The sequence below is a fragment of the Gopherus evgoodei genome, chromosome 14 (assembly GCF_007399415.2).
Source record: "Gopherus evgoodei ecotype Sinaloan lineage chromosome 14, rGopEvg1_v1.p, whole genome shotgun sequence".
Taxonomy (NCBI): Eukaryota; Metazoa; Chordata; order Testudines; family Testudinidae; genus Gopherus; species Gopherus evgoodei.
The window spans coordinates 17,369,540-17,392,591 of NC_044335.1; the positions used below are offsets into that span (position 1 = coordinate 17,369,540).

The 23,052-nt window shown below is 42.9% G+C and overlaps 1 protein-coding gene across 1 annotated transcript in view; it reads left to right on the top strand.

The window, feature by feature from the left end:
• The window catches only part of PTGIS (prostaglandin I2 synthase), a 30,642-nt gene extending 13,907 nt beyond the window's left edge, over positions 1-16,735 (top strand). Inside the window, 4 exon segments of the mRNA XM_030533518.1 lie at positions 3,841-4,009; positions 6,083-6,264; positions 14,398-14,549; positions 15,403-16,735. Coding sequence (XP_030389378.1) covers positions 3,841-4,009; positions 6,083-6,264; positions 14,398-14,549; positions 15,403-15,547 — 648 coding nt within the window. The 3' untranslated portion in view covers positions 15,548-16,735.
• Positions 16,736-23,052: the final 6,317 nt, after the last annotated feature.

The window sequence follows — 23,052 nt, forward strand, 5'->3', positions numbered from 1 at the left end:
TGATACTGATTCCATTAGAGAGGTTGTGATGCTCCTGGAAAACACTGAAGAAATTCTAACCACATGGGGAAAACGTCAAAGAAAATAAAACGCCCACATTGATGTAAAGTAATATTGCGGCAAAGCCAGGGCCAAGCTGGAAACTTCCTCGTGGTTGTTCTAAACTGCAAGACAACAGTGGGGATAGAGTATTGAGCTTCCTTCTCCAAAATCACAGGTCTCCACCACTTGAGAGAAAGGAGAATTGTAGGATTGTTAGCAGTGAAGGATCTGTGACACATAGTGGAGCCCCTCTGATTCCCTCCAGTTGAGGGCAGTGGTGAACATATGCACCAGGTCGAGTCTGTTCATTACAAAATTTAGTAGGGCATAAACACAAAGATGCAAGTCCCACTCCTGCAGTGCAAGGATTTGGCCCTGTCCTTAATGTACCCAGCATGGCAAATTTCACCCACAGATTGTATGGTCCTTCAGCAGAGTGTTTCAGGACAGTGAGTAAAGCTGACATGCCATCTTTCATTCAGTGTGTGTGTGTGTGATCATTCATTGTTCTGAGGCCCTTTTACCGAGGGCCATATGAGCTGCAATACCCAGCTCCAATACAGTGAATGATAGTTGCCATGAAACTTTAACCCCGTGATTTTTACAGATTTATTCCTGAGGCATTTGGATAGTATCACTTGTGTGCACTGAGACAAGTCATGCAAATTAAGCCTAAATAGGTTCTGCGCATGTAAATTCTATGGGGCAAATCCTCAAGTGCTGTAAATTGTCATAATGCCATTGATATCTGTGGAGTTGTGATCATTTATACCAGCTAAGAAGCTGCCTCTATCTGTGTGTAAGTGCTAGCGTGCAAAGACTGTGTGTGTTAACTCATTACACACACAAGTAGGAGTTCACAATTTGCCCCTCTATGTGCACGTTTCCTCAAACACCTGCTGGACACGTACATAACATAAATCACCACTAGAGGGTGGTGTATGCCTTATTTTAATACATGTTAGTGTCCTCGGCCAAGGTGCGGCTTTCCCAGGAGAAGTAATGCATACTATCTGGTGCGGATCGCGGATGACAGTCTATCCTCAGGCATTTCCAGTTTACATTTGATCACATCTGACTTTCTGAGCAAGGACCTTTCTAAGCAGCTGTAGTTTCAGACCTTTTTTAAAAAAACACTTTCTCCTGTGTGTGACCTAACAGTGTGAGGGAGCATTTTCACATCCCAAATCCAGAGATTTTATTGGAGATGCTCAAACAGGGAACACTTCAGATCACTCTGCTGCTAGTGGAAAACCACTGCATAACTTCTATAGAATCCTAACCAGGATAGAGAAAAGATACCCATATGCAGGGGGTCTTAGTCATGAAGAAATAAGGCTATGATTTTGTTAGTCATGGACGGGTCACAGGCAATGACCATAAATTCACGGAAGCCATGACCTGTCCCTGACTTTTACTAAAAGCATCCCTGACAAAATGGGGAATGAGGAGGGTCCAGCATCCTCCCCCATTGCATGCAGTGGCAGGGAGCTGCAGCCCCTCACCCCTTCCCCCTGGCTGGGGAGTTGGGGGGGGTATTTCTCCCCTCCCCCCCCCGCAGGCTTGGAGGCAGCTGGGGATCTGGCAGGGTATCCCCACACCTCCCATGGTGGCTGGGGAGCTGAGGGTATCCCCCATCAGCAGCAGCAGGGGCTGGGTAGCTTTGGGGATCCCCTGCCATCTGCAGGGGGCTGGGAAGTTTTGGGGAATCCACCACCACCCTGCAGGGCCAGGAGCTGAGGGGGAGTCTTGGAGCTGGAAGGGAGTCCTCTGCTGCCACAGCTATGACTTCTGTGCCTCCATGATGTACTCGTAGCCTTATTAATGACACAAGGGAGAGTTATAGAGCAAACTTTCTATTGGAGAGAGAGACAAACTTTCGAGTTTACACTGACCTGAAGAAGAGTTCTGTATAAACTCAGTACTTTGTCTCTCACCGACAGAAGTTAGTCCAGTAAAAATATTACCTAACCCACCTTGTGTCTCTAATATCCTGGGACCAATACGGCTACAATAACACTGCGAACTAGGAAGAGAAGTGTTACTTCTCCAATCTCTTTGAAGTATTTTGAGCTCCTGTTATCTGCCTCAGTAATGTACATAATTGCTGGGAAGGCATTTGCTTTAAAACAGTTACTGAAATAAATTCAGCATTGACTTGACTTTTCAGTGCTTTGTTCTTTTTTTGGTTTGATCTCAGCCAACAACTCTTCCTCCAATGACACTGCACTGTGCAGTGGGCCGAAACTCTCTTTAATCACAAGGAGAATTTACTCAGCTCACTTAGTTTTCTGGAATATAATCTCCAGGAAGAGGAAAGATCCTTTATTCTTTCTAATGCATGACTACGTCTGTTCCCTTGCAATACGAATAAGTAAATGGTCATATGCATTTATAAATGCCTCTTTTTTAATTAAAAAGTAAACTGCCTTACTTGAAAATTAGGCAGGATAAAATATCATTGCACTTACCAAAACAGAATGAATTATTAAATTGTATACTCTTCTCTTTAAATTACTTAGATTTAATGTACTGTATCTGCACTCTATATTGACAGCCATGCTACTGTGCTTTTCACTTAATCATCACAGTTGTTTTAAAAACAAGAATGAATATATACAGCGCTGGTCCATCAAGTACTTCTCTTTGCTGGTTTGACATGGGGGCATATTTCCTCTTGCACTCTGGAACAGTGGCACTCTAGCTGAGCTCTCACTTCAAAGTGTCTTTGATGATGATGATTATTTGTATTGTGGTAACACTTAGGGACCCCAGTCAAGGACCAGAACTCCAGTGTACTAGGTGTTGTATAAACACCAAACAAAAAGTTGGCCCCTGTCCTGAGGATCTTACAATCAACATGTAGGAGGCCAAAAGACAGTATCACCAAGCCCAAGTATTCAACACTTATAAATCAAAATTAGAGAGACAAAGTGGGTGAGGTAATATATTTTTATTGGACAAACTTCTGTTGGTGAGAGAGACAAGTTTTAAAGCTTTCGCAGAGCTCTTCTTCAGGTCCTGGGATAGATTTATACACAATATAACTTAGCGAGAGATGCTGACTGCAGATGAAATGGAACCAAACCCACTAAAATAGGGTTATGTGGGACTTAATTGCTGCATAAGCTTTGTGTGGGCTCTCTGAAATCACTGTGTATATTACATTCCACTCACCACAATACAAGAGGTTGGACATAATCCCTCAGGATGCAAAGAAGCGTGAGTGTATTTATTTCCTGGACATATAAATATTTTTCTATACAGTAGCTGAAACACTGATAGGTAAATCCTTGCCTATTATTGTCTTTGTAAACTTCTCCTGTTGCTTTCAGATAATCTTATTGAAATGAGTACAGGTTTCCTACAGTGGGTTATATTTTATGCCTTCACTGTCTGCTACTGCCATACACTCACTAGTCTGCCTCGCTGACTGTAGGATACATGACCCAGCAAATTCTGCTGTCCACATTTTTAATGGCACAATTGTGAGATCTTTCACATTTCTGAGGCAGCCATTTTGTTCTGGGATACTCTCATTTAATCGTGTAAAAGAGCTTGAAGGATACTTATCCTTTAAAATCAGTTCTTCAAGAATTGTTTTATGTTAAGTTTCAAATGTTACCAACACATTCCTTTCACTTATTGACTAAAAAGATTTTGCTTGTAATGAAAATTGAATTGACATTGACTTGACTTAGGTTTTCCTTTTGTGATGTAATGGAAATTCTGTTTGTTCCAATTCATCTGCTCACAATTGGGATAACTCTGATTCCTTCTGGGTGTTTTTATTTTTAGGGTAATGCAGGTCCTGCAGTTTTTTGGCTTCTCCTGTTTCTTCTAAAACATCCTGCAGCCATGGCAGCAGTTCAAAGTGAATTAGAAAAAGTAATTAGAAACAGAGGACAAACAATGAAACAGATGCAAGGCATTAGCCAAGAGATGCTGGACAGCACTCCTGTTTTTGGTTAGTACATCTCTTTTGGGGACATCCATGTACCATTTGACTCAAATTCTCTTTAGCAGTTTAGGAAATTTTCAAGGCGTTTAGGCCAAAATTGCAGGCGCAAAATATGTGTGCAATCATGGCCCTAATTTGCACATGCAGTTAATAGCTTGCTCATGCAAATCAGAGAATCTGCATACAGCTGTGTCTAGCTGTCGTAGAAGAAATCCCAGGTAAATGAATGTCAAAATGTAGGAATGCAACTGGCATTCTCACTTTGCTCTCAGTTGTGCCCTTTAAAGATTTAAAAACCTGGCCTACAGCCTGCTAGGTACTATTCAAGATTTTACAAGTGTTGAATTAACTAGACTGATGTTAACTGCAAAGTATAACTGTTTAATTATATACCATTCTTCAGTGACAAAGCTCAACATAATATTTAAGCTGTAGAAGCTGGTTTTTCAAAAGTGTTTGGGAAATGTACATTTTATTTTTTCCATACTTTGAGGAACACGTCTTCACCTTGGTTATGTTTTCTATTATCTAGCAAGTGCATTGCTCTCCTCTTTTCTGTTTTTCTATTCAATAAAATGTATCTACATGATACATTCTGATCTTTAACCTGCTGTCTGCATAGTGAGTAAGTAATGCTGTTGTGAGCAGTCAACCCAGTTTTAATAGCCACACTGAACAGATTTAGTGATAACAGTTCTTGAAAGAAGTTATTAGAGAGGTGGAAGTCACTGTGTTAGTGTATGAAGCATAATCTTTTCAGTTGGGTTAATGACTTGAAATAATGGCTGCAATGAGAAGAAATCTGAATCTATTTTAATATTCAATTGTGGTTTTGATGAAAGCAGAATGTTCTTAGTAGAAGTGAGAAGGAAATGATTTTCCTGAATCTTCAAGATTTTGAAACATTTTCCTGTACTGAATTGGGGCAAAAAGTTGAAATTTTCAAAATTTCCACAGACACAAAATCCAATTAGTTTTTTAATTGGATCAATTGAAATGTTGCATTTTTAAGATTTTAAAACACTTCATTTTGATTTTGACCTTTTTTTTTACATATTTTTACTATAAATTAACGTAAATTTCTAAACAAAAAAACCTTTTGTACTGAAGAAACAAGCGTTTTCATTTAAAAAAGAGTGAAACAAGGCCGTTTGACAATTTCAAAACTTTTTTCAAAACAGGAAACTTGTTCAATTTCAACAATCAGGATTTTCCAATACATAAATTATTTTATGGAAAATTTTAGTATTAATAACAAAGACACAAGGTGGGTGAGGTAATATCTTTTATTGGACCAATTTCTGTTGGTGAGAGGGACAAGCTTTCGAGCCACACACAGAGCTCTCCTTCAGGTCTGAGAAAGGAACTCCCAGCATCACAGCAAAATGCAAGGTGGAACAGATTATTTAGCATAACTAGTGCTAAGGGACCATTCAAGGTAGAGTGTCCTGTTAACACCTCTGTAGTCATAGGACAAAAAGAGGGAGGTTAGTGGAGTACAGATTGTTGAAATAAGCCATAAATCCAATGTCTCTGTTCCGTCCATGATTTTGGGTGTCTACCAGAGTAATGTTAACGGACGGCTCTACCTTGAATTTGTATAGGCTGAGCAACCTACATAGTCAAACATGGATTTTAAATGAGAGAGGGATTTCTCCTTGGTTTTGACCATATATATGTTAACTGCACAGGCCACTCTGTAGTCAGAAAGCTGCACACATTATTCAGTAACAAAGCAGTTAGCTCCTGAGTGACTGACTGAGATGCAGGAAATAGTTGGATTCACATTTTTTGCAGGAGAATTGCAGAGAAAGTCCTTGAAGACATGGGTAGTATTTCTGTGGTCTCTCCTTTATGTCTAGTTCAGTTTCCCAGGGAAGGCAGGAGATATAAACCTTCTAAGTCTAAAGTATATCTGCCATTTGGTAGTATATGATGTGATAGAACTTCATTACGCAATTTATTTTTTGCAGGTATGCAATTCCATTCATTGTGCATAAATGTAAAGCAAGCAGCCTGCAGTTAGCTCAGTCTCGTTTAGGGCATGCAGTAATTCTCTTTGCTTTTCCTCTTGTGCAGACAGTGTATTGAATGAAACACTGCGTTTGACAGCAGCTCCTTTTATCAGCAGAGAAGTACTTGCAGACATGCAACTGAGACTGGCAGATGGCAGGAAGTTCAGCCTGAGAAAAGAAGACAGACTCTGTCTTTTTCCATATTTAAGCCCACAAATGGACTCCGAAATCTATGAGGAGCCAGAGGTAACTTTGTGTCATTTTGAATCTTAATTCTTGTGACAATGTTCTGTGCTGCTCCCTCTGTGTCCCAGCTTTAGTGGTTTATCTAAAACGATTGAGTTGAGCATATTGAGGGAGCCATTTGGGGATTGGTCCTGCTTTGAGCAGGGGGTTGGACTAGATGATCTCTTGAGGTCCCTTCCAACCCTAATAATCTACGATTCTATAATACAGTAGGCTGCATTACTGAACCTGAACTTGGCATCTTTAACATGCCAGTTTGAATAGATGCCCTTTTAGGTTAATTAAATTCTAAAAATAAGGACTAGATTTTCAGAGAGTTCAAGTGGACATTTGTGTGCCTAATTTGCATCAGGGCCGGCTCCAGGTCTTTTGCCACCCCAAGCAGCAAAAAAAAAAAAAGCTGCGATCGTGATCTGCAGCTCTGCCGCTGCCGCTTCAGTCTTCCTTGGCAATTCAGTAGTGGGATCTTGTGCATTTGGTGTCTCGGGTTTGATCCTCACGTTGACTGTGGCCAACTAGTACACAGGCAAATGAGGCAACAGCATGTGAGAGGGACCAGTTCTGGTCATTTGTGCATGCAGTTACCTGAGCTGTGCATGCAATTCTGCACCTGAATTCTGGAAATGTAGCCTGAAATGGCTAGTATTTAAATATCCTGGACTTTATTTTGCCCTGATTGAAATTAAATTTCAGACAAGCTCCATCTGATTCATTTAACATTGCTGCAATCCAGTATTTGAGAGCTGGATCTCAGTGCAGTTCCTATGGTTGTTTGTGTACTGGTTGCATACTCATCTAGTGGGAAGTTGTCCTCTCCCCTTTCTGAAAAGCTGGACTGCTTATCCTCCTCATCTAGGACTGACCGGGGGCGGGGTGGCAAGTGGGGCAATTTGCCTCAGGCCCCGGACCCCGCAGGGGCCCCCATGAGAATATAGTATTCTATAATATTGCAACTATTTTTTTTATGGAAGGAGCTCCCAAAATTGCTTTGCCCCAGGCCCCCTGAATCCTCTGGGCAGCCCTGTCCTCATCTATGGTTTGTGCAGTCAAATGCTTGTGAAGTACTTGAATTCCTTTAACACTGAATGTACAGTGCTGTACATTGCAATTACTGTGAGCAGAAAGGGCTGAGTTATTGTAACTCTATTATATGTAACCAGATCTACAGAACAGTTTTAATATAATCCCATTACATAGGACTGCACAGAGGGATCTATTTCCCTGTCATCTGTGGGATGCAAAGGGGTCCTCACAGTGGTTAGCACTGCATGGGAGAGGGAAAGGGCTCTTCTATCGTTCAATCTCAGTAATTACTACAGGCTATATGGACCATTTCCCATTCCCATCCTCCTGTCCCTATAGCCCTAACCCCCAACCTTCCCTGCAGACTGTGTAGAGATTAGATACATCACAAAGGAATATTAGCACAGTCCAGACATTCCCGTTTTGGGTGATGCCCCAGATGGGCTTCTGGCTTCTTCAGAAACTGCTGGCACTATAACTACTGCTGGCTATTTTCTCTCAGATTTGGGTGAATCCCATTTAGTGCTTTCCAGTGCGGATGAATGACTTCCCCCTCCCATAACAACCACCTGCTGCTTTAGTGCCAGGTTGCAAAGGATCCGATGGCTGCTGTTCCAATTGTAGCGCTTCACGCGCTGACTGTCACTTTCATCTTGAAAATCTATCACTTGGTTACTCTGGGTTGACTGGCAGAGTAGTTGAATATCAGAATCGCTATTCCAATAGTAATACTAGAACACCTCTTATCGGGGCCGGCTCTACCTTTTTTACCACCCCAAGTGGCAAAGCAAAGAAGAAAAACCCCCAAAACGGCCACAGCGGTGCCACCGAAGAAGAAAAAATGAAAAAGTTGCTGCCAAACTGCCGCCAAGGAATGAAAAAAGAAAAAGCTGCTGCCCAAGCGCTGCTGAAGAAGAGAGGGGGAGTTGGAGTGCTGCCCCAAGAACTGATGGAGTGCCGCCCCTTCAGATTTGCCACCCCATGCACCTGCTTTCTTAGCTGGTGCCTAGAGCCAGCCCTGCCTGTTGTTGTTTATATATTGTTTTGGCAGTCATCGCCAGGTGGTGCTGTAACCCATAGTCTTCCAAAGTGTGTGTTTGGGCTCGTGAGCAATTGGGAAGACAGGTTGTGGTATTGTTAGCTTAAGGTTATGTGAGGTTTTCTGTAAAGTCAGCCTGGGGAGAGGACACTTTGCGAGCAGCAGGAGTGATTGTTCTCAGTCTGGGGCTCTGAGTAGAGTTAAGCTTTGAAGCAGAGCCGCTCCCTGTAAATCCTGGAGGAAGGGATTGGATTGCCCTGCATGCTGTTTGGGTGATCTCATTTCAGAACTGGCATGCCTGTGTAAATAAATCACACTACACTTAGAGCATGCCAGACTCTGTGTGACTAGACTCCTCTACTGGGAAGCTGACTAGAAGGTCCTGGACGTCCGCTGCAACACAGCAGAGCAGTGACACTGGTGTTGGAAGAAGGGGTAGCACTATGTATAGCATGCCCAGCGGGTCCGGTCCTTTTGAGAGCTGAAACCAAGAATTCAGCAGGAATTAATGACAAGACTGGTTGATTGGGTGAAGAGTCCCATTAACTTACAACTGTAAATTGGAGACTTGGACATATGATGCAGTTTCTACAGCACAAAATGTAGTTAGATGCCAAACTGGAATGAGGTTTCTTTCAGCAGGGATAGCAGCCAGCCTCTGAATGAGGGCAGCACAACTGTGATGTTTCTTTAAGGTGCCTTGTTGTGCTTTATAGGTATTCTTTTTAAGAACAGTGTGAATATTCAATGCTCAGGTGAGATTTGGCCTGACATTCCTAGAGATTTGGATACTACAGAGATGAAGACCATAAAAGTACACAGCTAGGTATAGAGACCAAAGTCTTCTCTCCTTTGGCCAAAGAGAACAGGTACAGCATTGGGCCACAGTAGTGCTGACTTCTCTTACCATGCTGTAAGAGTGCCTCCGGCTTGACCTGATGGGAGTGACAAGAGGGCATGAAAGAGTTCATTCCACATGGGCTGTTCAGGCAGCACATTCTCTGCTGTTCCTGCCAATGGGTACCAACTACCATAGCGGTCCTGTTTGTGGCTGGAACCAAGCTGGAATGGCCCATTCAAGAATGATCACCAGAAGCTAACAACATTTGGTTGCTACCAACTGGATCTGGATCCTGGCACTCCAGCATCTTGGAAGGTTCTGAGGATTTCTGTAATTGGCTTTTGTTTTAATAAACACTGTTTAGGTTTAAGAGCACATTCTATCATGTTCCTTTAATCTGCTTCTCATTTTAAGTGGAAAAGCTTGCCTTGAAAAAAAGATCAAATGAGTTACTTTATTTTTCTCCTTCAGATTCAGGGTTAGGGAAAGGCTGGTAAGTTATGTAAACTTGAGCTCTAAAAATGAAAGTGCGGAAACAATGGTACGTGAGGACAGCGCTGACTTGTTATGATGACTGGAATTCCACTATCCAGTTGCCATAACAACTTGATGCAATCTTTAAATATAGAAACATGAGTTACCCCTTAAGCCCCCTGCTAATTGCTATTTGGTAACAAAGAAACAAGCTGTTTTTGCTTCCTCTGCGTAGTCTACCATGGACCAAAATGTCAGAAATGATGTCAGCATTACGGCAATGTAAATGCTATTAGATACAGTTTGCAAGGTCAGAAGACCTCTTATAACTGGTTAAGTTACTGTGCTCCATTCAGAGACAGTGTTCTGATTCCAAATATTAGTTTAACACAACAAAACCTTATGACAGGTTGATTTTAAAAGTCGAAAGATCATCAGGCAAGACTGCAGAAAATTTGACTCATTTTCCCCCTTGAGTCATCGCTCCTTTCTCAATAGCAATAGCAGCTCAGCGCCGTATGTCACATCTGGCTCTTTGATGGGTTGTGTTTTTAATGCTCTCACGTTACTGCTGGAAGAGAGACAAAGCTGGGGTGCACAGGGAGTGAATCTTGGCAGCTCAGTTATCATTTGAAGTTGAGCTTATTCCATGCAAAGGTATACAGGGACCTGATGCCATTTTACCACTGAGGGTTCATTGGAAAAAACCATGGGAACTGGTTTGTTTGTGTGGTAAAGTGACCTGCTCCCAAATCCTGCAGCTGAATCACATGTAAGGGCTCCAGTGAACTAAGTCTGTCTCCCTAGAGGCAGGTCCTATAGCTTAGAGTTGAGGTGCATCAATAGGACAGGGTGAGGAAAACTTGTACATGCAGCTCCCGTTTTGTGGATAAACTCAGGACTTCAGTCTCCAGGATTGTCAATTCATCGCTTTCCACCAGCACTAAATTCAAGCTGTTAGTGGATTTCTGTTTATGCCCATTAATCTGGGGGAATTTATAGCTTCTCCTAGCGTGAATTGTGTTTCTCCATTTATGATGTTGGGTTGCAGAGACACTTCTCAAGCTACAAAAATCTTTGTGTTCCTTTTATGCTTCTCAAGGACATGGGCAGTTGGGCCTAATGGACAGAGCCATAGGGGTCGCCAGGCCTGGAGGTTAGAATGGAGCTGAACTGAAGTCAAGGTTCAGGGCCACAGAATATCTGGAGCTATAATTAAGAACAGAACAGAGCTGAGGGTCAGGGCCAGGGAGCAGAAGCTGAATGCCAGAACCAATGGCTGAGTCAGAGATTTGGTCAGAAAGCAGAGCTGTGGTGTCAAGAATGGAGAAGGGTATGGGTTGAAGAGGGCACAGGGGCAGGCAGAGAAGTAGTAAGTGCAGGAAGCAGGACCAAGCCAGCTGTGGGTAGGGAACATGTTGAGCAGCCAGCCAGCATTGGCTGTTGCTGGATTAAATAGTAGCTAGCTCCATCCCTCCATCAATCAGAAAGTGAAGTCAATCAGGCAACCCCCATTAGGATCCCTATGTCCAGGGAGTTGCTAGGAGACTGGCCCTGCTGCAGCTGGCTCCCTGACAATATTTGATCACAGTCTATAAGTATCTACACGGGAAAGATTTCTGACCACAAACAGCTATATCATTAATTGAGCAGAAAAAGGCATAATTAGATGAAGTATAACAAGATCATGCTGAAGACCTAGGGGTGTGGTGGATCCTCCATCATTCAAAGTCTTTAACAATCCACACTGGACATTTTGCTGACAAACATGCTATAGCTCACCCACAAACTGTGTGCACAGATCTTTTGCTGATGTAAATTAACATAGCCCCATAACTTTACTGCAACTCTGACAACTTACAGCTGAGGATCTGCTTCACAAGCCCCATGCAAGAATTACTGGGGGTGGGGGGAAGTGTCCTATGGCCTGTGTTATGCAGGACATCTTGATAGCTTATCATAATGGCCCCCTCTGACCTTGAAATCTAGGGATCAGTGTTTGCCAAAGAATGTGCCAGAGAAAACATTCAACGGGTTGAGATGCTAGCCAAGAGTACTGCAAGGGAAAACTGAACCAAAAAGAGCCATTACTGACTCTACCATTGGCTGTCATAGGGAGAGGGGGCAACAAAGCCTGGAGGACCAGCCTAGCTTACTTAGCATTGCAAACACTTCTGTTGCAGAGACACAGCTCCTGTTACTGCTGGAAAATGAAGTGAGAGAGAGGTCTGATTCCAGAGGCATTGCTGCACACTGTGAAAGTCTAGTGACCAAACATGGGAAAGAATCACAGCATGTTTGGCACTTCCTGTAATGGTGTCCCCCACTTCAGGTGTCAAGGCATTGATTCTACAGGACAGTTCCTGGCTCCAGCTGGATAACTCATCTAGGCTGGGTTCTGCCTGCTGGATAACTCATCTAGGCTGGGTTCTGTCAGCTCCCGATTGCTGCTTCTTGTGGACCAATATTTTCCCATTTGAACTCCCAGAACATGGCCTCAGAATATTGGCGCTGTCTCTGCAGATACAAGGAGACCAAGACCATGCTTCTCAATAGACTGGCCTTGCTAGGGAAGTAAGCAGCTGTCACCTGCAGCTATTTTCTGGCTGAAGTGCACTTACCTCCAAGATAAGTCTAAAGCCTGCTGGCTACCAAAATGAAAGATATGAGCTGATGTCACAGTCCAGCACATAGCCCTGCCGTGGAGCCAGAGTGAAAAACACCATTCATGTTGCTGATGCACACTGCAGAGCTTTGAGTGTCCTTACAAATCTCACAGAGTAGTTCAGCAGCTAAGTATGTATACCAGAGAGGGGTTATGTCCAGTATAGTTTGTTTGCCTGCTCTGTGGATAGTTAGCACTAATTAAACTTCCCATGTGCAACTAAACGAATCACTTAGGAACCTATACTTGAACTAGGCTCTCTGGAATCCCAGGTTTGATTTCCAGCAGGGCTGCCTCAAGCCCTTCATTCTGCAGAGGTAGATATGTATTAGTAGGCACATCAGTGTAGGCAATTATCACTATTGCCATGTTACAAATGGGGAAAGGAGATGGAGAGAGGCCAAGTGACTTTCCTGAGGTCACATAGTCAGTCACTGGTAGAGCAAGAAGTAGAACCCACATCTCCTGATTCCTAGTATGGTGCCCTCGACACTGAACCAAGCTGCCTCTCCTAATTTTTCAGAATTTGTCAACACAAGTGCACAAATGTAACATACTCAGACTATTCCATACTCCTCTATCCTTAGGTGTATTTGTTAGTCAGGGCTAATTCCCACAGTGTTTATTCAGGGGAAATAGGTTTTGGTCCACATGAGCAATGCTAGGACAATCAGCTGGTGCCCTAATAGGTGAGAAAGATCAGCCCCAATGGTGGATTTTCCTGTTAGTTGATTATAGGCCCTTTAACCCAGGGCTTCTCAAACAGAGGTTGCTGCTTGTGTAGGGAAAGCCCCTGGCAGGCCGGACTGGTTTGTTTACCTGCCCTGTCCACAGGTCCGGCCGATCGCTGCTCCCAACTGGCCGCGGATCACTTCCCCTGTTTGAGAAACCCTGCTTTAACCGTTCCATTAGAATAGGTGAAAAAGCAGAATTCCAAGCACGAATGATAGGCCAGTGAACTATGTGTTTTGCATTACTTTGCATGACTAAAGGATTCAGCATATGAGTCATCAAGCTGAAAATACATGGTCTTCATGGTTGTGTGTGTTTTGCAGGCAGGCAAGGTTTAAAGCAGGACAGATGTTTGCATGATTTCAAAGGTGAGCATCGGGGAATGATTGGGTTTGTTTCCAGCTGGATGAGATCATTGAAGACTCTCCATTTCACAGCTCTTTGCCAGTGTGCAAGAAACTCTTGATTGTGTCCGTTATGGTGGATCATCATACACCTATGGCTCAGGGTCTCCACATATGCCAGCATGAGCCTTTGTACCTTTCTCTTTAGGGAGAGAAACTCGGGCCCTTTCCAAGCCTCACTTTGGGCCGTCCCCAGTGAGCTTGGCACTGCAGGGCTGGTGGACTCACACTCAGAAGGTAGAGGCTCCCCCAGCTCCCTAGGACAGTCAACAATGGTTCTCTTTCACATTAACAATCGCATCCAAGTTACAGTTGAAGATAAAGAATGTATAACTTATTTAAGAGAGAAAATAGATTAAAAAATGAAGAAAACCATTTCTTCCTATGCTCATACATACCCAATGGCTGCATGATTGCAGGGTAGGGAACACACATTTGGAAGGTCAGAGGTTGGGATAATCTTTCATCTCAGAACCCATGCTAGTGCGCTTTGCTCTGCGCTCTCTCTCTCCCAGTCCATACCAGGGTTCCCTGGAAAGTCTTCTCATGTCTCTAAAACCTAGTTAGGTTGCCCTAGATAGGGAAGTCCATATCTGTGTTTTCCCCAGCACACTGCTCTTTTGACCTATATTCTCCAATCGTTGTTTGGAAAACATGGAATCATAGGACTGGAAGTGACCTCAGGAGGTTATCTAGTCCAGTCCCCTGCACTCATGGCAGGATTAAGTATTATCTAGACCACTCCTGACAGATGTTTCATCACAGGCTTCCGTGCTTCTCAGAGTGTCTTCCAATCAGTGATTAGAAAGCCTCTAATGTTCTCCCTACAGCAGCATTTCAGGGGATATCACAATACAAATATACAGCAAATGATTGCCTCGGTGTTCAGAAATAGCCATCTGCTCCCGTGGGACAGAGAATAACTGGGTGAGAGAAATGCGTTCTTATTTTTCAGAAATTTAAATACGACAGATTCCTGAATGCAGACAACACAGAGAAAAAAGATTTCTATAAAGGAGGGGAAAGGCTCAAATATTACAACATGCCATGGGGAGCAGGAATTAACACATGTATTGGAAAGTTCCATGCAGTCAATAGCATCAAACAGTAAGTAAATGCAGAGAGTATATGAAACTTAGTTATTCTGGCCACTTGTAATTTTAATATCCAGCATAAGAACCCTCTTGTTCTATAAAATTTGGATCTCTGTTTAAAAAAAAAAATAGCAAAGCAGATAATATTTATCTAATTCCTCTGGCATCTACTTTGTATAAATACAGGCTGAGACCATTTGTAAACTCTGTATGTACTCCTCAATAACCCACAAACTCTTTTGGAAAACATTTTATTTATTTTTTAAATAAGTGTTTTTTTAACACCATAGATCACAAAATCTCCAAATGACTTGTGAATTAGTTAGTTATGCCATGTAGTATACAGTGGTGGTAGAGAGGAAATGCTCCCAGGCCTCCTGTTCTACTGTAGCTTCATACTTATACTGCATACACAAAACTACATTAAAAGAATGTGAAAGTTGTTAAGTCAAAGTTATATTAAGAATGAAAAACTTACAAAAGTCCAGAATTAAGTTTTCCTGTGCAACCTGCATTGGGCCCCATTGCATGCATTATGATACAATCTTTAATGATATGATCACATACTATTTTTTCAATAGCACTTCTTCAGTTTGTACAATGTATTTTACCATAATATCATTCTTGGAACTGGCTAAACCATTTTTTCTGAAATTTTCCAAAATAATTCCGCCTGTGGCAGGCACCTGCCATGGCAAAGTCGTAAGCAACTGAAAACGGGGTGTTACTTTTAATTTTTATCAGGCAACCTTAACTATAGGCAGAACTACCAGTTCCTTCTCTATTTATTTGTCTTCTAAGCATAGAAAAACTAGTAGATTGTCAATATCATATACTTTACTGTCCTGGTCACTTTATCATTTTAGGTTTGTTTTCATCTTGTTAACCAGTTTTGACTTGGAACTGAAAGATCCTGAAGCAAGAATCCCAGGGTTTGACAAGGGAAGATACGGCTTTGGAATGTTACAGCCAGAGAATGACATCATGATTCAATATAAATTGAAAGATTAGTAAAATAGCAATGGTTTCCCTTCCATCATCCAGCTGGTCTCCCTTTGTGTTCCTCTGGTTTTTCTGAGAACTGTCATCGAACTGGTTCTAGATCCAACTAGTGTATTTTGGCTTTATTAATTAATCCATTGGGGTGGGGTAATGGTAGCAGTTAGAAAGAACATTAGAAGAAATAAGTCACCATTATGTTGGCTTTGTACCTTCTAGATTAAGCTTTAATGCTAAATGACTCTAGTTGATAGGGGAGCTTCAACATACCATTCAGTCATGTTTAGTAACTAATCACTAGATATAGTCAAAGCTAACTTTACATCACGGGGAGTTTATAGCTGTCATAAGCTATTGTGTGTAACTCTCAACCAATTTTGCACATTCATGGAATTTCTTGCAAATCCTCGGGTACGACTAAATATATCTAGCAGAGTCATGACACAGAAAGCTGAGTTTTTATTTCTGAGTAGCTGGGCCTTGGCATCCATACAGAGAGTTGGTCTTCCTGCACCCCAGCATGAGAGAGAACTTTGGGAAGGAAGATACACTGAGTGGGTCAGCATTATTAAGCATATTGTGTCTTAGTGGAATTATCTGAGCATTTTGATTGCTGAAGGTAAGGGGCCATTCCAGATCATAGGTTTACAGCCCAGATTATGGGCTGGCTGGACAAACTGCACACAGCACGGGTAGGTAGGAGGAGTGTGTGGTGTGGGAGAGAGTGTTGGAAAGTGACATAATGTTCACCATTTGCACTTTCCTAATCTTGAAGCTCTTGAATGCAGGCTGGTCCCTTCAGGCTGCTCTAAGTTATGGAAGATGTTGATGGCTCCAAAAAGATGCTGCCCTGTGCCCCCTTTCCTCCAGGCATGCCAACTGCACTGGTAGCAGGAAGAGGCAACAAGAAGGAGAGTTGACACTGAAACCTCTGCACTGACTTGATGCCACTGAAGGATTCCCGTTGTATGAGGCTGACCCTTCTGAGTCTGTTTATGCTTCTTTTGTGTCCAGAATCCCCTGATAGTGCAGTGCAAATCCATTGCATCTGTTCCTGGGATCATTTCTGAACAAGAGCTGCTTAATTTGCACATGTTCTCCTCTCAATTTATTTTTGTAAAGAAAATAGCTTGGAATCCTTTATTTTTTAATTCAATTTCCAATGGCAAATTATTAATCATTTTGTTTACTAACTACAAATATCTGGAAATCTTTCATCTACTCCTGGGTGCTTTGAGAAAGACATAAGCAGATCTATACCATTTAAGGTCTATGAACTGAGAAATGTTATGCTGTTTTGTTTATTTTAGCAGAAAGAAGATATATGCATACACATCTACCCAAGAATCTCCCCACCCAAACACATATGCATATAAATAAAGTTATTCTTTTAGTTAAACAAAAAGCTACATTAAAAGAATGGTAAAGTTGCAAAATCAGACAAAGTTTGGAAATGCTAGAATGGAAGTTATCTGCACAACTTTAATTCAGCCCCCTTATGCATATGAATTAAAATACAATATGTACTGACATGATCAGGCACTTTAACATTCAGTTTTCATGGGCAATACCATCCTGACAGTCACAAGTCAGCCATATGCAGGAAAGAACTGATAACATTTGACACTGTGCACTGTAAGAACCAACCGTTTTACCTCAAAACTTTGTGAGTGAAATTTTAACAAAACATAGTTTTCATTACACAAGACAGCACTTGTCTTTATGGCCCTGAAAGCACTGTACAGCCTAAAAATCTTGCTATTATAACAGAGGTTTATTTAAACCTCTCTTCTGCAGTGTGGCTGAGGCTATCAACCCACCTTAACTCAGATAACACATTATTGTAGCTTGGCTATTTCCTTTAGCATTATATACATTTACAATGCTCATTATAGTTGACCTGGTAATAGCCCTGTTAGCTGCTGCCCTTTGCCTTCCTAAAGCAATCTCTCTAAAAATCTACATTTTAAACATAGCAGCTGCTGGCTGGAGAAATGAGACTAAATTACAGCTTGGAAAAGCACTTTAATGAAGCTGATCATCTTTCTCTTCAGTTGTTAGCACATCCAAATTTCTTCAGAAGAATAAGGTTTATGGTGACCTCATGAATCCCTGAACTAGCAGCTCTTAGTCACCACAGTCTGGTAAGGAGAAGCTCTGCCACATCTGGTACCACAGATCCAGAAAGGACCATGTCTGACCTATAAGCTCCTAGGTATCAGGCCCTAAACTAAACAAGTTAACTTTGTCCACCATAATACCACAGCAGCTATAGTCAGCTCGGTACTTTCTGCAGTGAGATCAAGAAGACCGTAAACAATGGCTTCCCTTCTTTAAGGCAATGTCCTGTCTCGCTGGTGCAAGGGCACAGAGGGGGCTTGTAGCGGTTTCTGGGCACACTGGGGGTCCATTAGCCGTTGTGGTCACACAGGCAGGATGGCTAAGGGTGGCTGGCTGTGCTGGCTGGGAAGGGGGAGAGGAGTTGGGTGTACTTTACTACTGCTCCATAAAGTAGGGCATAGGAAGACTTGGGCCAGGACATGCACCCAAAACAATTAGACTGTTCCATTGGCACCATGGTGTGTCACTGAGCAAGCTGTCTGGATCTCCTCCCTAGCTGTCAAGAAGCTGCTAGGTCTGCCTGCTACTCTGCTGCTGTATCTTCCTGGTGTACTGAGGGGAGGCTCCACTCCAACATAGCCATGCAACACAGACCGTGATCTGGCCCTGGGACTTAGGGCATGGCTACACTTGCAGATGTAGAGCACTTTGAGTTAAACCAGCCTTCAGAGAGTGCACTAGGGAAAGCGCTGCAGTCTGTCCACACTGACAGCTTCAAGGGCACTGACATGGCCACATTTGCGGTACTTGCAGCGGCACTGGGAGCAGTGCATTATGGGCAGCTATCCCAGCATGCAAGTAACTGCAACGTGCTTTTCAAATGGCGGGGTGGGGTGGAGTGTGACAGGGAGTGTGTTGTGTGTATGTGGGGGGAGAGAGAGTGGGTTTTGGGGGGGGCTGAGAGCAAGTCAGCATGCTATCTTGTAAGTTCAGACAGCAGCAGCCCCCCACCCGCCCCGCCTCTCTCTCTCACTCACAGCATTCCACACTAATGGTTGCTTTGTCTTGGAGCAAATAAGGAGCGGGCTGTCAGAAACAGCGTTCCTGCTGCGATTCAAAACAAAGACAAGAGTGGCCACTTGACTTAAGGGGATTATGGGACATTTCCGGAGGCTGATCAGAGCTCAGTAATGCAACACCTCGTTCACACTGACGTTGTGGCGCTCCAGCAGGGGCGCATCAAACATTATTCTACTTGCCACAATAGAAGCGCTGTAGCCACAGAGTCTGAGGGCTCTACGTCCCTTGCCAGTGTGGATGAGCAGTGAGGTAGGGCACCCGGGGCTCCTTTATTGCGCTGTAATTTGCAAGTGTAGCCAAGCTCTCACTCCTGCCAAATAGTAATGTCATAAAGTAAAATACATCAATGACTTAAAACAGGGTGAGAACAAGGGGACCAAAGAGAAAATTATTCCATTCCATAATAGATGGTGAACCAAGAGGGTGAGAGTCACGTAAGCTTCTGAGCTGACACAAATTTCTGATCCAGATCAGGCTGCAACTTCAGGAACTTATATGGTCCTCATCACCATAATACCTAAGCATAGGTGTTAATGGTTTTAGCCTCATATCGCCCCCTACTGAGTAAAGAAGTGTCATTATCCCCATTTTACCAACGGGGAGCTGAGGCAGAGAAAGCTTAGGTGACCACAGGGAATCTGTGTCAGCGTCAGGAGCTATATAGATCTCGAGTCCCAGTCCACTGCCTTAACCCTAAGGCATTCCTTTAGTCAAGGATGCTTGAAACCAGCCTTTTGGCTTGGCTTAATTGCTCCACATGCTGTATCTATGGTACAGCACAGCACTGCCTACAGTATGAGGGGTGGAAATGGAAAAGTACTATTAGCTGATCTAGGCCATGCCCTGTCAATTTAGGAATGTTCCCTACAGGACATTAACTATGGTACATAGCATCTTACCATAATCCTTCTAAAAAACAAATTATACTATTAACTTGTATATAAATGTATCTGACCGTTGCAAAAATGGAGATGAGCCTGATGCTGTAGCAAAAGGAGAAAGGTATTTAACTTTTGTTAGTATGAAAAGTGCTATTTTAAGTTAATGGAATGATCCTGTTGAAAAAGCTCAGATTCTGAAAAGGAAATGAATCATGAGCATTGGAAGAAAACAAGGCATTTTTTTTCAAGGAAAACTATTGTTTAGAACCTTGCAAATTAAATTCTCAGTACTGAAAGACTGAGTGATTTCTGCGAGGTATTCAGTGCCCATAACTCTGGAACAATGCAGTGAAGTAATGGAACTGCAGTGCTCAGCATATCACAGGGTCAAGCAAGTGGCTTCAGTATAGTTTTTTTTGCCACTTTAGCTAGAAAGTTAAGATTCTGTTTGCTTCTTGCCCCCCAGGTAAAAGCTCACATTCTAAAATAATCAAGAGGTGATAGAAGGTAAACCGAGATTGCCCAGTGACACGTTCCTCTGAATTTCTGAAGGCTTTTCTTTTGTATTTGGATGAAAAGATAACCCAGCAATTTTTCATAATGTCATAGGTGTGATATGGCAAGGAACTGTCATTAGGAATAAACCTGCATCTGTATGTGATACTCCAAAAATAATTAGCATTGTACAACGCACATTTCTGGAAAAAAAGCACACAAGTCAGTTAATCAGTTAAATAAATGATAACCATATTATGAAGCTTAAAATAATACATTGAAAGGATACTTCTGTTGCAGCCCAGGTTCTAAAAAGGATTACAGCTGTTAGGCTTTTCTAAATCTTTCTATGAACAAATTATGTTAAACAGGCCTTACCCTGCATCTCAGTCGGTGTTATTCGTTTTTAATGTGAACACACCAAGATAGACTTTACGTGTATTTAGCATGGGGCTGAGACATGCAGAATTCCTCTTTGCTGACGTGATCCTACGATGAACATTAGCCATTGATTCTGACACTCAGGAGCCACCTTTGTTTGTAGATAGATAGGTAGATAGATTAGATTAGATTAGATAGATGATAATGATCTAAATGGCTGTAATTTGCAGAATGGGCAAGCTGGCGTGTATCAAATTAGAATCAAACCTCAGACTGAAATGTATGAGGTTTGCTCATTGCTAGTTATTAAGGGCCAAATTGTGACCTGCACTTTGTGGCTGTGCTAGGGCATAGTGGAATGTAAGGAGACCTCTTACTCTTCTGGGAAGCTTCCCCAGTGTGCATGGGCATATGTGTATGAGGGCAAGGCAGGGCGGGGTGGGGGGGTAAATGGAGGAGAATGGACTTAACAAAGCCACTACCCCCTTCATCCCTACATAGATAGAGGGTGCGGGGAAGGAATGGAGCCTGGGTTCTTCCCGCCCCTACAAATAAACTAATCAGTATAGCTGAGCTGGTATGGAAGGAGAAGTAATATACTACTAGTATGGGTTGATAGCAGTTCCAGGGACCCAAGGAAAGAATAATGATGCTAAGTTTCTTTCTGTGCCGTGAAAGATTCTGTTAAGGGCCTCAGCTGCAGTGATCCTTTGCTAGGAGAAAGTATGAAAGCTTAACTTCTTAGTTACCAAAAAAAAGTCACCCAAATATCAAGAGCCAGATGGCTCATGTGGTTTGTGGCCAAAGTATATATTGAAACAGCCTGCTATAGTGCAGATTCCATTAGAGACAGAGTCGCTAAACTATGAGCAAAAGTCTACAGTACTTGATTTAGAGGATAATTATAGATTGTCCAAATTGCCTCCTAATTAGACATACAAAATGCACTATTAGGAGCTTCTGAGTTTGTTAGAGACAATCTACCCATTCTACTGTAATATTTCAATTTAGAGCCGCCTACATTAGACTCTTCCTTTGCATCAATCTGCTCAATTGTCAATATTTAATGCACAGTGAAAGACAAAAGCAGAAAGATGCCAGTTTTAAAAAATAATTCATAACAATTTCTCCCTATGGCTTTTCTTAAGAAACATGCATTACTGTTTTTATTTTGCTTGCTGCAGTGCCTCAGGTAGGATGGGAGCCCCTTTGTGGTACGCACTGTACAAGTAATAGGCAGAGATCATCTCTGCCCAGACGAGTTTGCAGCCTTAGAAGATGAAGCCTGGAGGAAAGCTAGAAAACAACACAAGAGTGATCTGTGTGATGCTTGTTTGCTGTGTTGTTGTAGCCATATTGGTCCCAGGATAATAGAGATCCGAGGAAGGTGAGGTAATATCTTTTACTAGACCAACTTTTGTTGGTGAGGGAGACAAGCTTTCAAGCTACACAGAACCCACCTTAGCTGTATGGTGACTGGCATATGTTTTGTTAGTCCCAATTAATAAAACGTGACCTGTTTTTCAGGCCTCACTTTTTGTTACTAAAGTCTACAGCTAGTCACCTCTGACTTGATTTGTGTTGTTTGGCCTGGTGCTGTTAGCCCTGGCCTAAAGCCTGATACCCTTACTCCTGATAGATAGCAGTCCTGTTGACATCAATGAAGTGCAGTGATACACTACACAAGTAAGGCTTTCAGAATCTGGCCCAACATGTTGCTTTTCTTGGTGTTTTTTCTTTTGCTTTTTATCCCATTTCACTTTATTGGGAGCCAGTCTGCACCCCTCTTACTCACACTGATAAGCAGTTATTCCCAATACAGGGCCATCCGGGGGGGGAGGAGGGGCATGTGGGGCAATTTGCCCCAGGCCCACGAGAGTTTTTCGGGGCCCCTGGAGTGGAGTTCTTTACTCGCTCCGGGGACCCCGGAAAACTCTTGCAGTGCCTGGGCCCCCAGAGCTTCTTCCGCTCCGGGTCTTTGGCGGTAATTCGGCAGTGGGGGGGTCCTTCCACCCCGGGACCCACCGCTGAAGTGCCCCAAAGACCCGCGGCAGGGGGTCCTTCCATCCCGGGACCTGCCGCTGAAGTTCCAGGTCTTCGGCTGCGGGGTCCCCCGCCGCAGGTCTTCGGGGCACTTTGGCGGCCGATCCCAGAGCAGAAGGACCCCCTGCCACCGAATTACTGCCAAAGCGGGGGGCTCTCACCGCCAAAGATCCCAGGCCCCCTGAATCCTCTGGAATTAATGGAACTAGTTGTGTGAGTAGGCACTCGATAGCTTGAGCAAGGAGCTCAGAATCAGACAGTTAACTGATATTTAACCCTGGCCTCATTTTTTTAAAAATTGTTTAATTACAGCTTGAATTGTTTAATGATATATATTGTTCAAGCCAAGAATGGGAACACCATCATCAGCTACCTTGTGCATGCTACAAAAATGGGCACATTTAAAAGGGATCATTCGAATTCATGGGGAATGGTGGTGTCCCATGCAAAGTAATCCCAGGCAACCTTCAGCAATAGTTTATTTTAGTCTTTTACATCACACAATGAAGGGGGCACCTGTGGGGGGAGGGAATAATGTTAGACGAGTTGTTTTTAAAATGATCTTCTTGCTCCAAT